Source organism: Stegostoma tigrinum, chromosome 16, assembly GCF_030684315.1.
Source record: "Stegostoma tigrinum isolate sSteTig4 chromosome 16, sSteTig4.hap1, whole genome shotgun sequence".
Classification (NCBI taxonomy): domain Eukaryota; kingdom Metazoa; phylum Chordata; class Chondrichthyes; order Orectolobiformes; family Stegostomatidae; genus Stegostoma; species Stegostoma tigrinum.
In genome coordinates, this window is record NC_081369.1 from 63,532,790 (window position 1) to 63,548,560 (window position 15,771).

General features: G+C 44.5%; 1 protein-coding gene across 1 annotated transcript in view; it reads right to left on the reverse strand.

Moving 5' to 3' along the window:
- The window catches only part of cmtm4 (CKLF-like MARVEL transmembrane domain containing 4), an 82,970-nt gene that overhangs the window by 18,100 nt on the left and 49,099 nt on the right, over positions 1-15,771 (reverse strand). The window contains exon 2 of the mRNA XM_048546280.2: positions 12,108-12,284. Coding sequence (XP_048402237.1) covers positions 12,108-12,284 — 177 coding nt within the window. The remainder of the gene's footprint in view (positions 1-12,107; positions 12,285-15,771) is intronic.

The window sequence follows — 15,771 nt, forward strand, 5'->3', positions numbered from 1 at the left end:
GCAGAGAAAGGGAGATGATTATCTGAATAGGATACAGGGGCAGGAGCAACAAGATCTGGGTGTCCTTGTACACCAATTGCTGAAGGGAAGCTTGTAAATCATAAAGCACAGAAACAGACCCTTCGGTCCAACCAGTCCATGCCGACAATGTTCCCAAACTAAACTAGTCTTGCCTGCCTACACTTGGCCAATATCCCTCCAAACCCTTCCTATTCATGTGCTTATCAAATGTCTTTTAAATGATGTACCTGTACCCACGTCTGCCACTTCTTCTGACAGTTCATTCCACACACAAACTGCTATCTGTGTAAAATAATTCACCCCCATGTCTTTTCTAAAACCTTTCTCCTCTCACTTTAAAAACACACCGTCTAGTTCTGAACTCCTCTAACCCTATGGGAAAGTGCCTTTGCTCTTCACCTCATCTGTGCCCTTCATGATTTTATAAACCTCTGCGGAAGTCTCCCCTCAACCTCCCAGACTCCACTGGAAAAAAGGTCCCAGCTTATCCAGCCTGCTTTCACAGCCCAAACCCTCCATTCCCAGCAACATCCTGATAAACTACAAAATCATGAGGGGTATAGACAGGGTGGATAGCAAAAAGCTTTTTCCCCAGAGTTGGGGACTCAAATACTAGGGGCCATGAGTTCAAAGTGAGAGGAGGAAAGTTTAAGGGAGATATGCGTGGCAAGTTCTTTACGCAGAGGGTGGTGGGTGCCTGGAACGCATTGCCAGCGGAGGTGGGGGATGCAGACACGTTAGCATCTTTTAAGATGTATCTGGACAGACACGTGGATGGGCAGGGAGCAAATGGACACAGACCGTTAGAAAATAGATGACAGGTGAGACAGAGGATCTGGATCGGCGCAGGCTTGGAGGGCCGAAGGGCCTGTTCCTGTGCTGTAGGTTTCTTTGTTCTTTGTAAACATTTCCTGATCTCTCTCCAGTTTAACAGTATCCTTCCTATAACCGGGTGACCAGAACTGGACCCAATACTCCAGAGGAGGCCTCACCGACATCCTGCACAACCTCAACATGACATAGAGCAGGTAGTGAAGAAGGCAAGTACAAGCTTGGACTTTGCAGTGAGAGGATTAGTGTACAGGAGCAGGGGTGTATTACCAGTATTATAGAGTGCAGAGGTGAGACCATACCCAGGACTGTGTGTACAGTTCTGACTTCCACCTCTGAGGGAGGATGTTCTGGCTGTGGAAGGAGTGCAATGATGGTTTGCCGGACTGATTCCTCGGGACGGCAGGACATATGTACCAAGACAGACCGGATCAGTCATTGGCGATCAGAGGAACGAGGCTTGAGGGTGGTTGGGGATGGTGGATAATGGGGACCTCATGATTGGGGGAAGATCAGAACCAAGATCAAAGCCTAAGGATACAAGGTAGGCCACTTCAGACTGAAGTGAGGAATGTCTTCACCCAGAGAGTTGGGGGCGCCTGTGGAATTCTCTGCCACAGCAAGCAACTGAACACAAAACATTGAATGTTTTCAAGAAGGAGCCACATATAGTTCATGGGAGAAAGCAGGAACAGGAGACTGAGTTGGACGATCAACTGTGATCATATTGAATAGCAGCGTGGGTTTGTAGGGCTGAATGGGAAATCAGCCTCCGAAAACGGTAGGGCTCCTGTCTTTCCACAAGGAGTACCTGGGAGTCAGGCCAAAGAGGAAGCAGATTTTCCAGTTTAATATTCTGCAATGCCAGGTCTCCAAAATGAGTGAACACTACAGAAGGGAGAATCTTGGGGGGGTTTGGGATATTAGAAAGGCTGTACTCAAAAGGGGCTGAACGGTCTCAATAATCAATTGCTGATGCTGTAAAACATGTTCCAGGAAATGTAACAGCAGACACGGAAATCCTAGAGGCACATGGACAGCAGATGCACAGAGTTCAAAGTGCGCAGCAAAATACATCTGGAATGTGCTTCAGTATAAAAGCACAGCCACATTTTGATGAAACCTTCCAAGTGGAATTGCTGACATTTTTGTGGTTTATTTTAAAAGGGACCCATAGGAACATGTCCTTAAACTTAGTCCAGCAACAAATATGCTTCAGAATCTGCTCTCACCTCAGCTGAAAGAACGTCAGAAATCAGGGCAGGCCTCTGCTGTACAGTGGGACTAAACACTTCCAAATCAGGATGCGGAGTGACTCGGAGGGGAACTTGCAGGAGGTGGTGTTCCCACGTGTCTGCTGCCCTTGTCCTTCTAGATGGAAGTGGTCATGGGTTTGGAAGGTGCTGTCTGAGGGTCTCTGGTGAGTTTCTGCATCTTGTAGATGGTACACACTGCTGCGACTGAGTGTCGGTGGTGGAGGCAGTGAATGTTTGTAGATGTGGTGCCGATCAAGCGGCTGCTTTGTCCTGGATGGTGTCAAGCTTCTTGAGTGTTGTTGGGGCTGCACCCATCTAGGCAAGTGGGGAGTATCCCATCACACTCCTGACTTGGGCCTTGTAGATGGTGGGCAGCCTTGGGGAGTCAGGGGATATGGTTACTTGCCACAGGATTCCCAGCCTCTGACCTGATCTAGTAGCCACTGTGTTTATGTGATGAGTCCATTTGAGTTTCTAGTCAATGATAACCCCCAGGATGTTGATAGTCAGGGATTCAGTGACAGTAACACAACTGAATGTCAAGGGGCGGTGGTTAGGTTGTCTTTCATTGGTGATGGTCATAGCCAGGCATTTGTGTGGCATGAATGTCACTCGCCACTTGTCAGCCCAAGCCTGGATATTGTCCAGATCTTGTTGCATGTGAACATGGACTGCTTCGGTATCTGAGGAGTCCTGAATGGTGCTGAACATTGTGCAATCATCGGTGAACATCCCCATTTCTGAACTTATGATGGAGGGAAGGTCATTGATGAAGCAGCTGAAGATGGTTGGGCCTAGGACACTACCCTGAGGAACTCCGGCAGAGATGTCCTGAAGCTGTGTTGACTGCCCTCCAACAACCACGACCATCTTCCTATGTGTCAGGTATGAGTTCAACCAGCGGAGATTTTCCCCTGTAATACCCACTAATTCCAGTTTTTCTCGGGCTCATTGATGCCACACTCGGTTGACTGCAGCCTTGATATCAAGGGCTGTCACTCTCACCTCACCGCCGGAATTCTGCTCCTTTGTCCAGGCCAGGAGCTGACTGGTGGAACCTACACTGAGCATTAGTGAGCAGGGAGTGTGAATACATAAAATCCTTCAGCCACTGGGCACTGGAGAGGAAAGATATGGAGGATACAAACATGGGTTTTGCCAAGTCAGGTCAGCATGGGAGGTAATTGAAAATGGCAGTGAATCTTGATCCCAGAATTCCTGACTTGGGATCTACAGTTTCTACTGGCCCTAGTTAAGGGTTGGGGAGGAGGGTGCTTCCAGGTCACAAGCCTCTACTAGCACTCACGACCTTGCGGTTTGAATCCAGCATGCCCTACCTCCCATCACCGTCGTGCTGTACAACCCCTCAGATATCATGGTCTGCATGAGGGAACCATTCGAAAACCATGTTGAACAAGGCCTCCTCATGCACCCTCTGCCACCCAACCACCCACCCTCCCTCATGCCAGCTAAGCAACCAGTCAATGCAAGACCAGTATTTATTACCCATCCCGAGCTGACAAAAGGGCAGTTAAGAGACAACCTCATTGTTGTGGGGTCTGGAGCCACACTTAGAGCCAGGCCAGGTAAGGACAATAGATTTCCTAAAAGACATTAGTGAACCACATGGATTTTTACAACAATCGACAATGTTTTTGTAGTCCCTGCAACGGATATTAGTTTTCAATTCCAGATTTATTTATTGAATTCTCTCCACCAGCTACAATGGTGGGATTTGAACCCAGGGCTCCAGGGCTTTAACCCAGGTCTCTGAATTCCTTGATAAGAGATAATGGGAACTGCAGATGCTGGAGAATCTAAGTTAACAAAATGAGTAGCTGGATGAACACAGCAGGCCCAGCAGCATCTCAGGAGCACAAAAGCTGACATTTCAGGCCTAGACCCTTCACCAGAGAGGTTTCTGATGAAGGGTCTAGGCCCGAAATGTCAGCTTTTGTGCTCCTGAGATGCTGCTTGGCCTGCTGTGTTTGTCCAGCTACACACTTTGTTATCTCTGAATTCCTTGTCCACTTTTGAACTCCCACTAATCCAAACAAATGAAAACATCTTCTCTCCATCTACTCTCTCATCAAATCTCATTATCATTTTAAAGGCTTGATCAGAATGCTTGCTTTGTCCAATAAACAGTAAATGGAATTAGAAGGAGCCTATATGGTATAATATGTTGAAGCGTTTTCATTGTAAAACCATCAGCATCGAACAAAGGGTTTTGTTATTATCTTCTGAATGGGCATCAAGATAATGGTTTCTCTTGAATAGCTGGGTTCAAATACTTCAGAAATTATTGACTAACCAGTTAGGTATTAACTGCACTGCACAGCCCCTCAGATAATAAAGCTACCACATATCTATTGAAGATTGAGAGACAGGAGACAAAGGGGAGACAATTGGGTTAGGATTGGAGTTTGACCCAGACAGGACAAAATCCAAATCTGTCCATGTCTCAGAGAAAGGTGGTGAACATTGCAGATGGAAGAGTGGAATTATAGTGATGTTGGAAGATAAAACATAAAATTAATCGGAAAAACAACAATTGGACATTACGTTGGCAATCATTGAGCCAACCACTTTGGGACTTTCTAAATCATGAAACGTACAAACAGTGGAAGGCCAGAGAGAGTTGCGGGGGGTGCAGGTGCTCAGATCATGAAAACATCTTGGACAGGTACAGAAAATAAATCAATTAAAAAGATAAATGGAATGCTGGTCTTTATATCAAGAGGATCAAAATATGACAGCACAGTCACATTTAAGCCGTACTAAAGCTTGGGTTAAGCAATACTGTTCTTCACTGCAAACACTGCTGGTCACAAAAGGCTCAGGGCAGGGTAATGGCTTTTGGAAAAATCCTGCGTAGATTCGCCAGAATGATACCAGCATTCAGAGGGTTAAATTGTGAGGGGAAATTAGATGCGTATTCCCTGGAATTTAAAAGCTCAAGAGTGGGGTTAATTCACCTTTCCAGTCTCGTAAAAGGGGAATGGATAAAGCTGACTAAAATAAAAAATATTTCTGCTCTTTGGGAATTCTTAAAAATTCACTCACGGGATGTGGACATTTATTGCCCGTCCCTAGTTGCCCGTTGAGAAGGTGGGGGTGAGCTGCCTTCTTGAAACACTACAGTCCATGTGCTGTAGGTTGACCCACAATGCCCTTAGGAAGGTGCTGTGGCAAATTTCTGCAAGGCACCTTGTAGATGGTTAATACCGAACATCGATGATGGAAGAAGCAGACGTTTGTGAATGTAGCGCCAATCAAGCAGGAGATGCTTTGTCCTGGATAGTGCCAAGTTTCTGGAGTGTTGATGGGGCTGCACTCATCCAGGCGAGTGGGGAGTATTCCATCACACCGCTAACCTGCGTCTTGTGGGCAGGTTTTGGGGAGTCAGGAGATGAGTTACTCTCTGCTTCATTCCCAGCCTCTGACCTGCTCTTGTAGCCATTGCATTTTTGCAGCGAGTCCAATTGAGATTTTGGTCAGCGATCACCCCCAGGATGTAGATAGTGGGGGATCCAGTGATGGTAGCACCATTGAATGTAATGGGGGTAATGGTTAGATTCTGTCTTGTAAGGGAACGTCATTACCTGGAATACATGTGGCACAAATATCACTTTCCAGTTCTCATCCCAAACCTGGATATTGTCCAGTTCTTGCTGGATTCGAACATGGACTGTTTCAGCATCTTAGGAGTCACGAATGGTGCTGAGCATTGTGCAATCATCAGCAAATATCCCCACTTCTGACCTTACGAGGGGCAGAAGGTCATTCGTAGCCTCCAATAATGAGGAGCTCAGTGATACAGTCTGTCAATCTGGGACAAGGGGGCATGGCATCAACATTACAGCAGGATCTTTGAGGGGTAAAATTAGGAAACACATCTACATAAAGGGTTGTGAACATCTGAACTTACTTCTGAAAATTGTACTCATACATACAAGCATTTGTTTATTTTAAGATTTTGGTTTCTCAATGTTAATTGATACAGGTAGGTTTATGGACCAAGAATACAGATCAGCTCAATCTCAGCGAATGGTAGAATAGCTCAAGGGGCCAAATGGCCTTCCCCTGATAGACGTTGGTGTATCAATCTACACATTGATCCCTTGGTGCTCTGTAACTCATTTTTGATCTCAGGCCGAGGGTATGGTTATGCTAAAGAATAACAGAGTGAGGCATTTGAAACATTTAATGCTATGAGATGGTCAATGCAGAGAAATGAATTCCTCTGGTGGGGGAGAAATGGAAAGGGGTAAAGTGCATGAGTGTACAGCGAGAGAGGAAAGGATGGAAGGCGTGAGTAGGATCATCGATTGACTGTAGAGAATCTGGAAGTGGTGTGTAAATGGTTGGATGAATCTTTTTTAATGTTTAATTTTTGTTATTAAATTGGTATCGTGATATGGTGACTTAAACACTTCATTTTTTTGTAACAGTACAATTATATCCTATTCTACTGTACATGAGATGCAAAAAGATGTTTAATTTGTTCAAACTGCCCTTTCACCTTCTCATGCAGAATCATCCACCCCAGCCATAAACATATTTAAGGTCTCCTATCACCATTTTCAGGAAGAGAGTTCCAAAAGCTCTCAACTCTCAGAAAAAAAATTCTCATCTTTGTCCTAAATGGGGAACCCTTTATTTTCGAACAGTGACTCCCAATTTAGATCTTTCCATGAGGAAACATTCATTCCACATTCACCCTGTCAACACCCATCAAGATCTCAGCCTTGGGTCTCAAAAGAAACACAGTGTAAAACAGAAAGGTTTTGCTAAAATTGTAGGCACTAAGTCGGACCACAGCTGGAAAACTGTGAACAGTTTTGGGCCCCTTTATCTAAAGAAATATATAATGGCCTTTGAGACAGTCCAAGGAAGGTTCACTAGACTGATGCCAGGAAGGGAGGGATTTCTTTACAAGGAGGCATTGTGTAGGTTGAGCCTGTACACACTGGCAATTAGAAGAACGACCGATGACCTCACTGAAACATTCAAGGTTCTTAAGGGTTTTGATGTAGGGGTACCCATGTTGGTCTGGGATGGACAAGGTCAGAAATCACAGGACACCAGGTTATAGTCCAACAGGTTTATTTGAAATCACAAGCTTTTGGAGCGCTGTTCCTTCACCAGGTGACTAAGGAGCAGTACTCAAAAAGCTTGTGATTTCAAATAAACCTGTTGGACTATAACCTGGTGTCCTGTGATTTCTGATCTTAAGGGGTTTGACAGGGTAGATGCAGAAAGATTGATCCTAGACTCTCCCACTAAGGGAATCAGAAGGTATCATCTCAGAACAAAGGGGGTTGCTCATTTAAGACAGAAATGAGGAGGAATCTCTTCTCTCAGAGGGTAGTGCATCTGTGGAATTCTTTACCACTGAGGTCTATCGAGGATGGTTAATTAAGTGAACTCAAGGCCAAGACAGACAGATTTTTAATCAGGAAGGGAGTCAAGAGTTATGGGGATTTGGCAGAAAAGTGGAATTGAGGATTATTACATCAACCACAATCTCATTGAATGGTGGGGCAGACTCAGTGGGCCAAACAGCCTACTTTGGCTCCTACATCTTATGGTCTTGTATGCTCAACAAAGTCGCCTCATGCTCTTTCTAACCTCTATTGCTGTAATTCCCTCCATCACCACAACTCTGTAAAAATCAATATTCCTACAATTCTCGCACCTTCAGAGGCCTCAGTTCTAAACACTCCATTTCATTGTCTTATTGCAACAAGCATTCTGACGGGGCTTGACAGTGCAGAAGTTTTCAATAGTGAGGGAATCTCAAACTAAGGGGCACAGTTACAGAATAAAGGGACATTTACACAAAACAGCAAAGGAATTTCTTCTCCTGAAGTCTGGTGGGTGTCTGGAACTCTCTACCCCAAAGACACGTGCTATGGGATCACACAGCATTTAAAGTAAAGTAGAGGTAGATTTTGAAATAATCAGGGAGTTGGGGGCTATGCTAGCACAAAGGGAGTTGGGCAGATTGGCCATGATCTTGTCGAATAACGGTGCACCCTCAATGGGCTGAATGGCCTACTTCTGCTATTCCTTATAGCCGATAGCAATTGTGCCTTCAGCTGCCCAAGTTCCAATTTCCCGAACTGCAGCCTTAAACCTCCCCACCTCTGCACTTCCCTCTCTGCTCAATATTTCTGTACAAATATTTTCCCATCAATCTGCTCGGAAATGTTCTCACACACCTCAGGAGAAGGTGGATCTTGAAACTAGGCCCCCCCCCAACCCTGGCTCAGAGATAGGTACACTGTCAAAGTGCCACAACAGCTTTTACTTTAAAATCTAACTCTTCAACCAAGAAGGCGTTACACAAATGCAAGGTGTTGGTTATTGTTTCAAAGACTGTTCCATGATGGTGAGAAAGTGGATTTCTCCATCAAGACCTCATCTCCATATCCAACAGTTAATATAATGACAATTCTGTTTGTCACTTCAAAAATGACAGGGAAGGCAGACAGTGATATCAACAATTGGAGTGACTGCAATGAAATAAATTACAGTAAATCCTCCTAATGACACATTGACTTGGATTTCAGATTAACGTCGACTTCAAATACCAAGAATAAAATCGACGTAAACATGCATGGATTAATTGTCCAATTCAGCTTTGTTTAGCATTTCTATATGGTTCAGAGACTGCACAGCAAAATGTATGTTGGTATTTCTGCTCAAAGCGATTCTCATGCCCGCCGTCTTCATCTCACCCTATTGTTACATCCTTCTTTGCATTTATTGAATTTTCCTGTAAATTGATAATACTTGCCCAACCCTGCCTCTGGGAGCGAGTTCCACATTCTCACCAGTCTTGTGGTGAGGATATTTCTTCTGAATTTCCTGTTAAGATTTACCTTTTATTCAACAAAGAATGCTGGAAGTACTCAGCAGGTCCTGGCTGTATTTATGCAGCAAGAGAATCAGAGTTAATGTTTCAGCTCTCTGACCTTTGCTCAGTTCAGACAAATCACCATCTTGATTTCTCCACAGATGTCGCCAACCTGCTGAGTATTTCTAGCACATTCTGTTTCTCATTTCAGATTTCAAAACACATCCAGACCTCAGTCAGGTCACAGCTATCTCAGCTTTCTAAAAATAGCCCCTCCCTGTTCATTATTAAGTGAAAGTTGGAATTGTTCAGCTCTGGTGTTAAATTGGTAATTTTTTTGCACCTTCCCCAGTGCCTATAACCTTTATAAAAGATGGAAATTTGAAGCCATATTCCCAGGGGATGTCCACTCAGGGTTATAAATTTAACATAATCATTTGAATTTTACTAACTCTCATTAGATAGGCAAAGACCTATTTGCTTGTATTGTCCGTTTTGTTCCTTTTAGAGTGTCTAGTCTGTTGTGCCAAACTCGTATAAACTCAAGAGCCATTTTAAAACCAAATTGCTTGGTAATATGTGATTTAAAACCCACTGAAAAGAGGGAGATTCTGCTGAAGCTTTTTATCCTTCGCTGCTCAGGACACGTGCAAGAATGCCAAATTTCAAATAATCACACTATACTCTAGGAGGGGGGACAAAAAAGGATGCTGATTGGGATCAACCTGCCAACCAATTGGCTGAGATGTTGCCATGGAGAAAGCAATGGGGAACTATATTAGCCAGGTAATTCAAACAAGGTGCAAGGTTTGAACATGTGATAATGGGAACTGCAGATGCTGGAGAATCCAAGATAATAAATTGTGAGGCTCCGGAGATGCTGCTGGGCCTGCTGTGTTCATCCAGCCTCACATTTTATTAGCAAGGTTTGAATATGCTCCTTTTACTTTCAGAGAATGTAGCCCCTGCCTATCAATGCAATCACCGCAGGAAAATGTAAATGAAATACGTTGTGGGCTCAACTCATTATTTGTTTCACCTGGCACTCATCAGGACAGATGCAAGAATGCCAAATTTCAAAAAGTGAACATGGTGAGAAAACGAGCATTGATTGGTCGGCAAATGATTGGTCAAGGCACTGCCATGGCAAATGTGTGGCGTTTAATTGAAAAAGATGCAATGCCTGGAAAGTTTCAGGTTGCAGAGGGCTGGGCCCTGCATATCAATATTTAGCATCCAGCAAGCACCAGTGAGCCACACTGCAATCTTCGTCGGGAAACTTAAGCCAGTTGTTCGTGTAACTCTTAGCAAATCTGTAGAGCAAGTACTATCCAATCGATGTCCAACTTAGGTGTATTTCCACGGCCTCAGCTTTATGAACATGGCCAGTATTCTGTCTCTTGCAAACAGCCTAAAGGGTCATTCTGCTTAATACAAACGTTTCAGTCTCCGGGACATATGATCTACCTACCCAGCATTGCACTGGCATTAAAACTGATATCCCACATTACTAATGTGTGTGGGTAGGTAAACCTTCTCTTCGGCTTAAATGTCAGCGTCCTGTTTGTGCTGGATACCACTTGTGTTGCTAATACATGTGCTTCATCTGTTGCTCAATTTTCTGAGACAGCTCACCTCCCAGGGTTATCGGAAATGGACAGGGCAAATGAGACGGGGCAGCCGCTTCCCTCAAGCCCAGGGCATTACTGAGATACAGTGAGCAGTGATCCAATTCACAAGATAACATCAATGCTTCCTGCTTCAGCATAAAGACCACACAGTGACCATATGACTTGGTCCCTCTTTACAAGATTGCCCTAAAGCAAATCTGGTGTTATTAGGAGCTGTAAGAATCCCAATGTATACACTGATCAGTGGGCGAGAGTTTGTGGTGGATAGCTGTGAAACCCATTAATGGATTTCTCAACATGTACATTGACTACAGGGGTCTCCGAAGAAGGAAGGGTCACTCGAACCAAAACATCAACTCTGATTTCTCTCCACCACTGCTGCCAGACCTGCTGAGCTTTACCAGCAACTTCTGTTTTTGCTTCTGATTTACAGAGTCCACAGTGCTTTCAGTTTTTAAGGGGTGTAATTAGACTGCTCCATTTCAAATGGCGAATCTGAGATCAGGATGGAGCCCACTGAGAAATTTCTTACATAGAGCTTCAGGTACAAGGACAGTGAACATCATGCATGTAGATGAAAGTAGTAGAAAGCAATATTAAACAGGTAGTTAGTGTAGATATTAGCACACTCCAGATTGCTGAGCAATTGCTGTCAATTGTGGAATTACATTGAAAAGTTGAGAGACTTTGCCTTTGGTTTTTAGGACCAAGGGTAACACCCTTTTATTGCTAATGTGAGTGCTACTTTTCACCATGCTGTGGCTAAGTGAAACACTTGCTTAAACGGTTCAAACGTTTGAGAGACAGGATAATGTGAGGTAGGTCCAAGCATATCACAAGTCTGAGCTTGGTGGTGTTTGGCCAGTGTGTGAGAGTTTGTGTGACAGACAGCAAACAATGATCTGACCAGGACAGCCACTGCCCCACAGGATGGCAATGGTGGATTACATCTTACAACAAGTTTGCAGGCTGAGTAAACAGCTTGGCAGATCAGGTGATTGGTCAATGAGTGTATCTCTGTTTAACTTGAGATACACTCATTTACCAGAGTCCAACCTCTGGGGCAGAAGGTCAGAGCTCAAGTCCCATGCACTTACAAAAAGTGTGTCATAACAAATCCCAACAGTTTGATTAAAACTACCACACTAATTCATGGTAATTAATTAAGTTTGTAACAAGGCTCCTTAATGCTTGCTGGAAGTGACATACATTCGTCCACAGGGACCCATGCTCTGCAAACAAAAGGAATGAGTTCAAGCCTTTTGTTTTATCTGAACCATCTGGGAGCTTGGGGAGGCTTTACTTGGGCCATGTCAATATCCTACCCAGTGCCAACTTGTCAACCTCTACCCCATACTTTACTTGTTGTCACAGCTGAAATTTGGCATTCTCACACGTGGGCCTCATATGTTTAAATGAGCGGCTTCAGCAACAGGTCTCTCACTTCAGCAAGATTCCAGCTCTGTACCACCGTGTGCAATTCCCCAATTCCGCCAATCTCACCGTCAAATTCCAGTTGATCTGTGGTACTTTCGTGTGTAGGTTCAGACTGAACATCAGCAACAGAACTCCAGTCACCACAAACGCCGTGCAGCTAACAAACTCGAAGAAGTACAGTCCCCCACATGGCAAACACTCCTTCACCGTTTCAATGCAGATGAAAGCTATTAGTGCCAAAATCTGGAAGGAAAACATACACTTTATAAATCGTATACTTCAAGGGTCAATATAATTCTCACCCTGCCTCAAAGGGATCTTCTTGAGAGCTATTTTTTGGTTTTCAATTGCCTTTTTTAACCCCACATTTCTCAAAAACTAATTTTAGGCAATGCAGTCACACAATAATATATCTGAAATGATATAACAAACAATGTGGACTCTCATAGGAGCAAAATTAGAAGATTTCATCAATAACCTCAAAAATTATCAATCCTCCAATGAACCAAAAGCCAGAACACATGGGGAAGGTAATCCTCAAAGACCACTTGAATTGGCACAAGACAACTGGCATAAGTCAGCAATAATAATTTTTTTTCCCCCCAAAGTAACTGAGACACTCCTACACAAAAAATGATCACCCTAAGCACCTTCCACACAACGATGGCCTCACAACTAATGCTCCCATCATGTGTGCAAAGCTGGAAGCTTTTGCTGCACGGTTATTAACCTGTTACTGCATCTCAGGTCTCAACCTCGGAATTAAATTTAACACGGGGAGGCGATGGCCTAGTGGTGTTGTCACTGGACTGGTGACCCAGATAGTGTTCTGGGGACCTGGGCTCGAATCCCACACAGCAGATGGTGGAATGGGAATTCAATAAATATCTGTAATTAAGAGTCTAATGTTGACCATGAAACCATTGTCAATTGTTGGAAAAATCCATCTGGTTCACTAATGCCCTTTAGGGAAGGAAACTGCCATCCTTACCTGGTCTGGCCTACATGTGACTCTGAACTGCCCTCTGGGCAATAAATGCTGCTTAGCCAGCAATGCCCTCATCCCATGAATGAATAAAGGAAAATAAAATTAGCGCTCATTACAATAATATCCACTACTTTTGCCCCCACATGCAGCCTTAAGCTAGAGAATCCACACACATTTTCAAGGGATTCATATTCTCAATGATTTCAACTTTTCTCGATTCCCAGTAAGTATTCCTTCATCGAAAGGGTTGAAAGACTGCTCTTCTTTCGCAGCCTCAGTCTCCCTAACACCACTCACAGTTGTTGCTTCCCTGTCTGTCAACCCCTTCTAGCCCTCGCTCCATTCCCAACAATTCCTAAGGCCTCCATTTTAACCAACTATCCTGGTTTGAAGTCTCAGTCTTCCCAAACTCCCACCTCTCCCCTCGCCTCCCCTCCCCATGACTCTAGTAGCCCCCTTCCTCCCCCACAAGTTGGAACCCCCACACCTGATCGCACAGCTCTTAGCAAAAGGATCCCATCGGGAAATCCCTCGCTGATCCAATCAGGAGCTCTTGCTCACACTGACTGCTGACAGAATCTAATTCACTCCTGAAATGAACATATCTGTGTGTGCGTGTGCGTGTATGGGGAAAGCTTTTGTGTAATTGGTCAGCCCATTGAAGGCATTTCTCTTCCTTAAACATTCCATGGATCAAAGGTGAATTCATTCTATTTGCTTCTGGTTTCTGCCCTTTAAATGCAGTGATGTGGAGGTGCTGGTGTTGGACTGGGGTGGACAAGGTCAGAAACCACATGACACCAGGTTACAGTCCAACAGATTTACTTAAAATCACAAGTGTTCAGAAAGTAGCCCCTTGGTCAGGTGCAGTCACTTCATCAGACAATGGGGCAGCACCCCAAAAGTTTGATATTTCACATGAACCTGTTGGATTATAACCTGGAACTGTGTGATTTCTGACCTTTTCCATGGTAATGACAGCAAATAGATCTCTTGACTGTTACTGAGACTATGTCGAGTTATTGAATCATGCAGTACAAAAGAGACCCTTCAGCCCATCAAGCCCTGCACTGACAAAAGCTATTCTACATCTACTCTAGTCCCACTTCCCAGCACATGGCCCATAGCCTTGCATGTTATGACATTTAAGTGCTCGTCCAAGTACTTTTTAAAGCTTGCAAGGTCTTTCTGCCTCATTTGCCCTCCCAGAACTCCCATCACCTTCAGAGGGAGAAAGCTTTTTACCTCAAATCTCCTTTAAACTGCCTGTCTTTCACCTTAGAATGATACCCCTTTGCTATTGACCTCTCAGCGAGTGGGAGCTGCTGCCTTCTATTCATCTTGTCCCTGCCCCTCATAATGATTGTGGCAAAGTGGTAGTGTCCCTTCCTCTAGGCTAGGAGGTCTGAGTTCAGACCTGCTCCAGAAATGAGTAGCAATATTCCTTAGAAAATATATCCTGCAATCTTATTCATCTCAATCAGGAGCTTTTCCAGCCTATCTTTATCACTGAAATGCTCCATCCCAGGGCACCATCCTGGTGACTCTCCCCTGCACCCCCTCCACTTCATTCACATCCTTCCCATCGTGCAGCGACTAGAACCTGACCACAGCTCTGTGCGACCCTACCATAACCTCCCTGCTCTTATTATCTGTGTCATTACTGATAAAGACAAGTATGCTGTATGCCTTCTTAACTACCCTTTTGACCCATCCTGCCCCTTTCTGGGACAAACATCCAAAGATCCCTCTGTTACTCTGAGCTGCCTGATGTCTTACCATTCATCAAGTACTCCCATGTCTTGTTCCTTCTTCCAAAGTGCATCACCCCACATTTATCACAGTTAAATTCCAATTGACTTACCCATCCAGCCAATCCGTCTAAGACCCCCTTCCTCACTGTCAACCACCCGGTCAATATATACATCATCCATAAACTTACTTCCTCACCATTTTCTTTTATATGGTTTATAATATATCATAAACAATAAGGGGCCTAGCAGTGAGCCCTGTGGGACATCATTGTACACCAGGCTCCAGTCACACCAATAGCCCTTTCCAATCACTGCACGCCCCCACCCCCGCCCCAAACGGGTCTCCTCCCACTTAGTCAACTTACCTTAGGTCCCACGAGCCTTTACCTTCCTTACCTGTCTGCAATATGGAAACCTTATATGGATTTCAGCAAAGTCCTTGACAAACTACATCAAGTAGTGACCACACCTGGTGACCTCCTCGAAAAACTTCCTCCCAACGTTTGACCACTCTCTGACAAGGCCATTCTGCCCACCCCAATAAAACTTCCCTCTGCAATCTCCTCTGCAATCAGGAGCTGTTCTCACACCACAGTCCGAGATACCATCATTGAGGAGGAGGAGAAGAAATGTCTTCACCCAGGAAGTTGGGAGCCTGTGGAATTCTCTGCCACAGAAAGTGGTTGAGGCCAGAACAACAATGCTTTCAAGGAGGAGGTAAATGTAACTCTGAGGGCTAAAGAGATCGTAGAAAACAGGAATAGGACCTTGTTCCACCATTCAATATGATCATGGCCAATCATCCAATGTAGTGCCCTGTCCCCACCTTCTCCCCATATCCTGTGATCTCTTTAGTCTCAACCACCAAATCTAACTTCAAGGTTTTGCCCTCAACTGCTTCCCATGGCATGTGGGTCTATAATATGTTGTTTGAAAGCAGTGAGTGGCAATGAGTTGAAACTCACCGCTCACAAGTGGGTTGTTTACG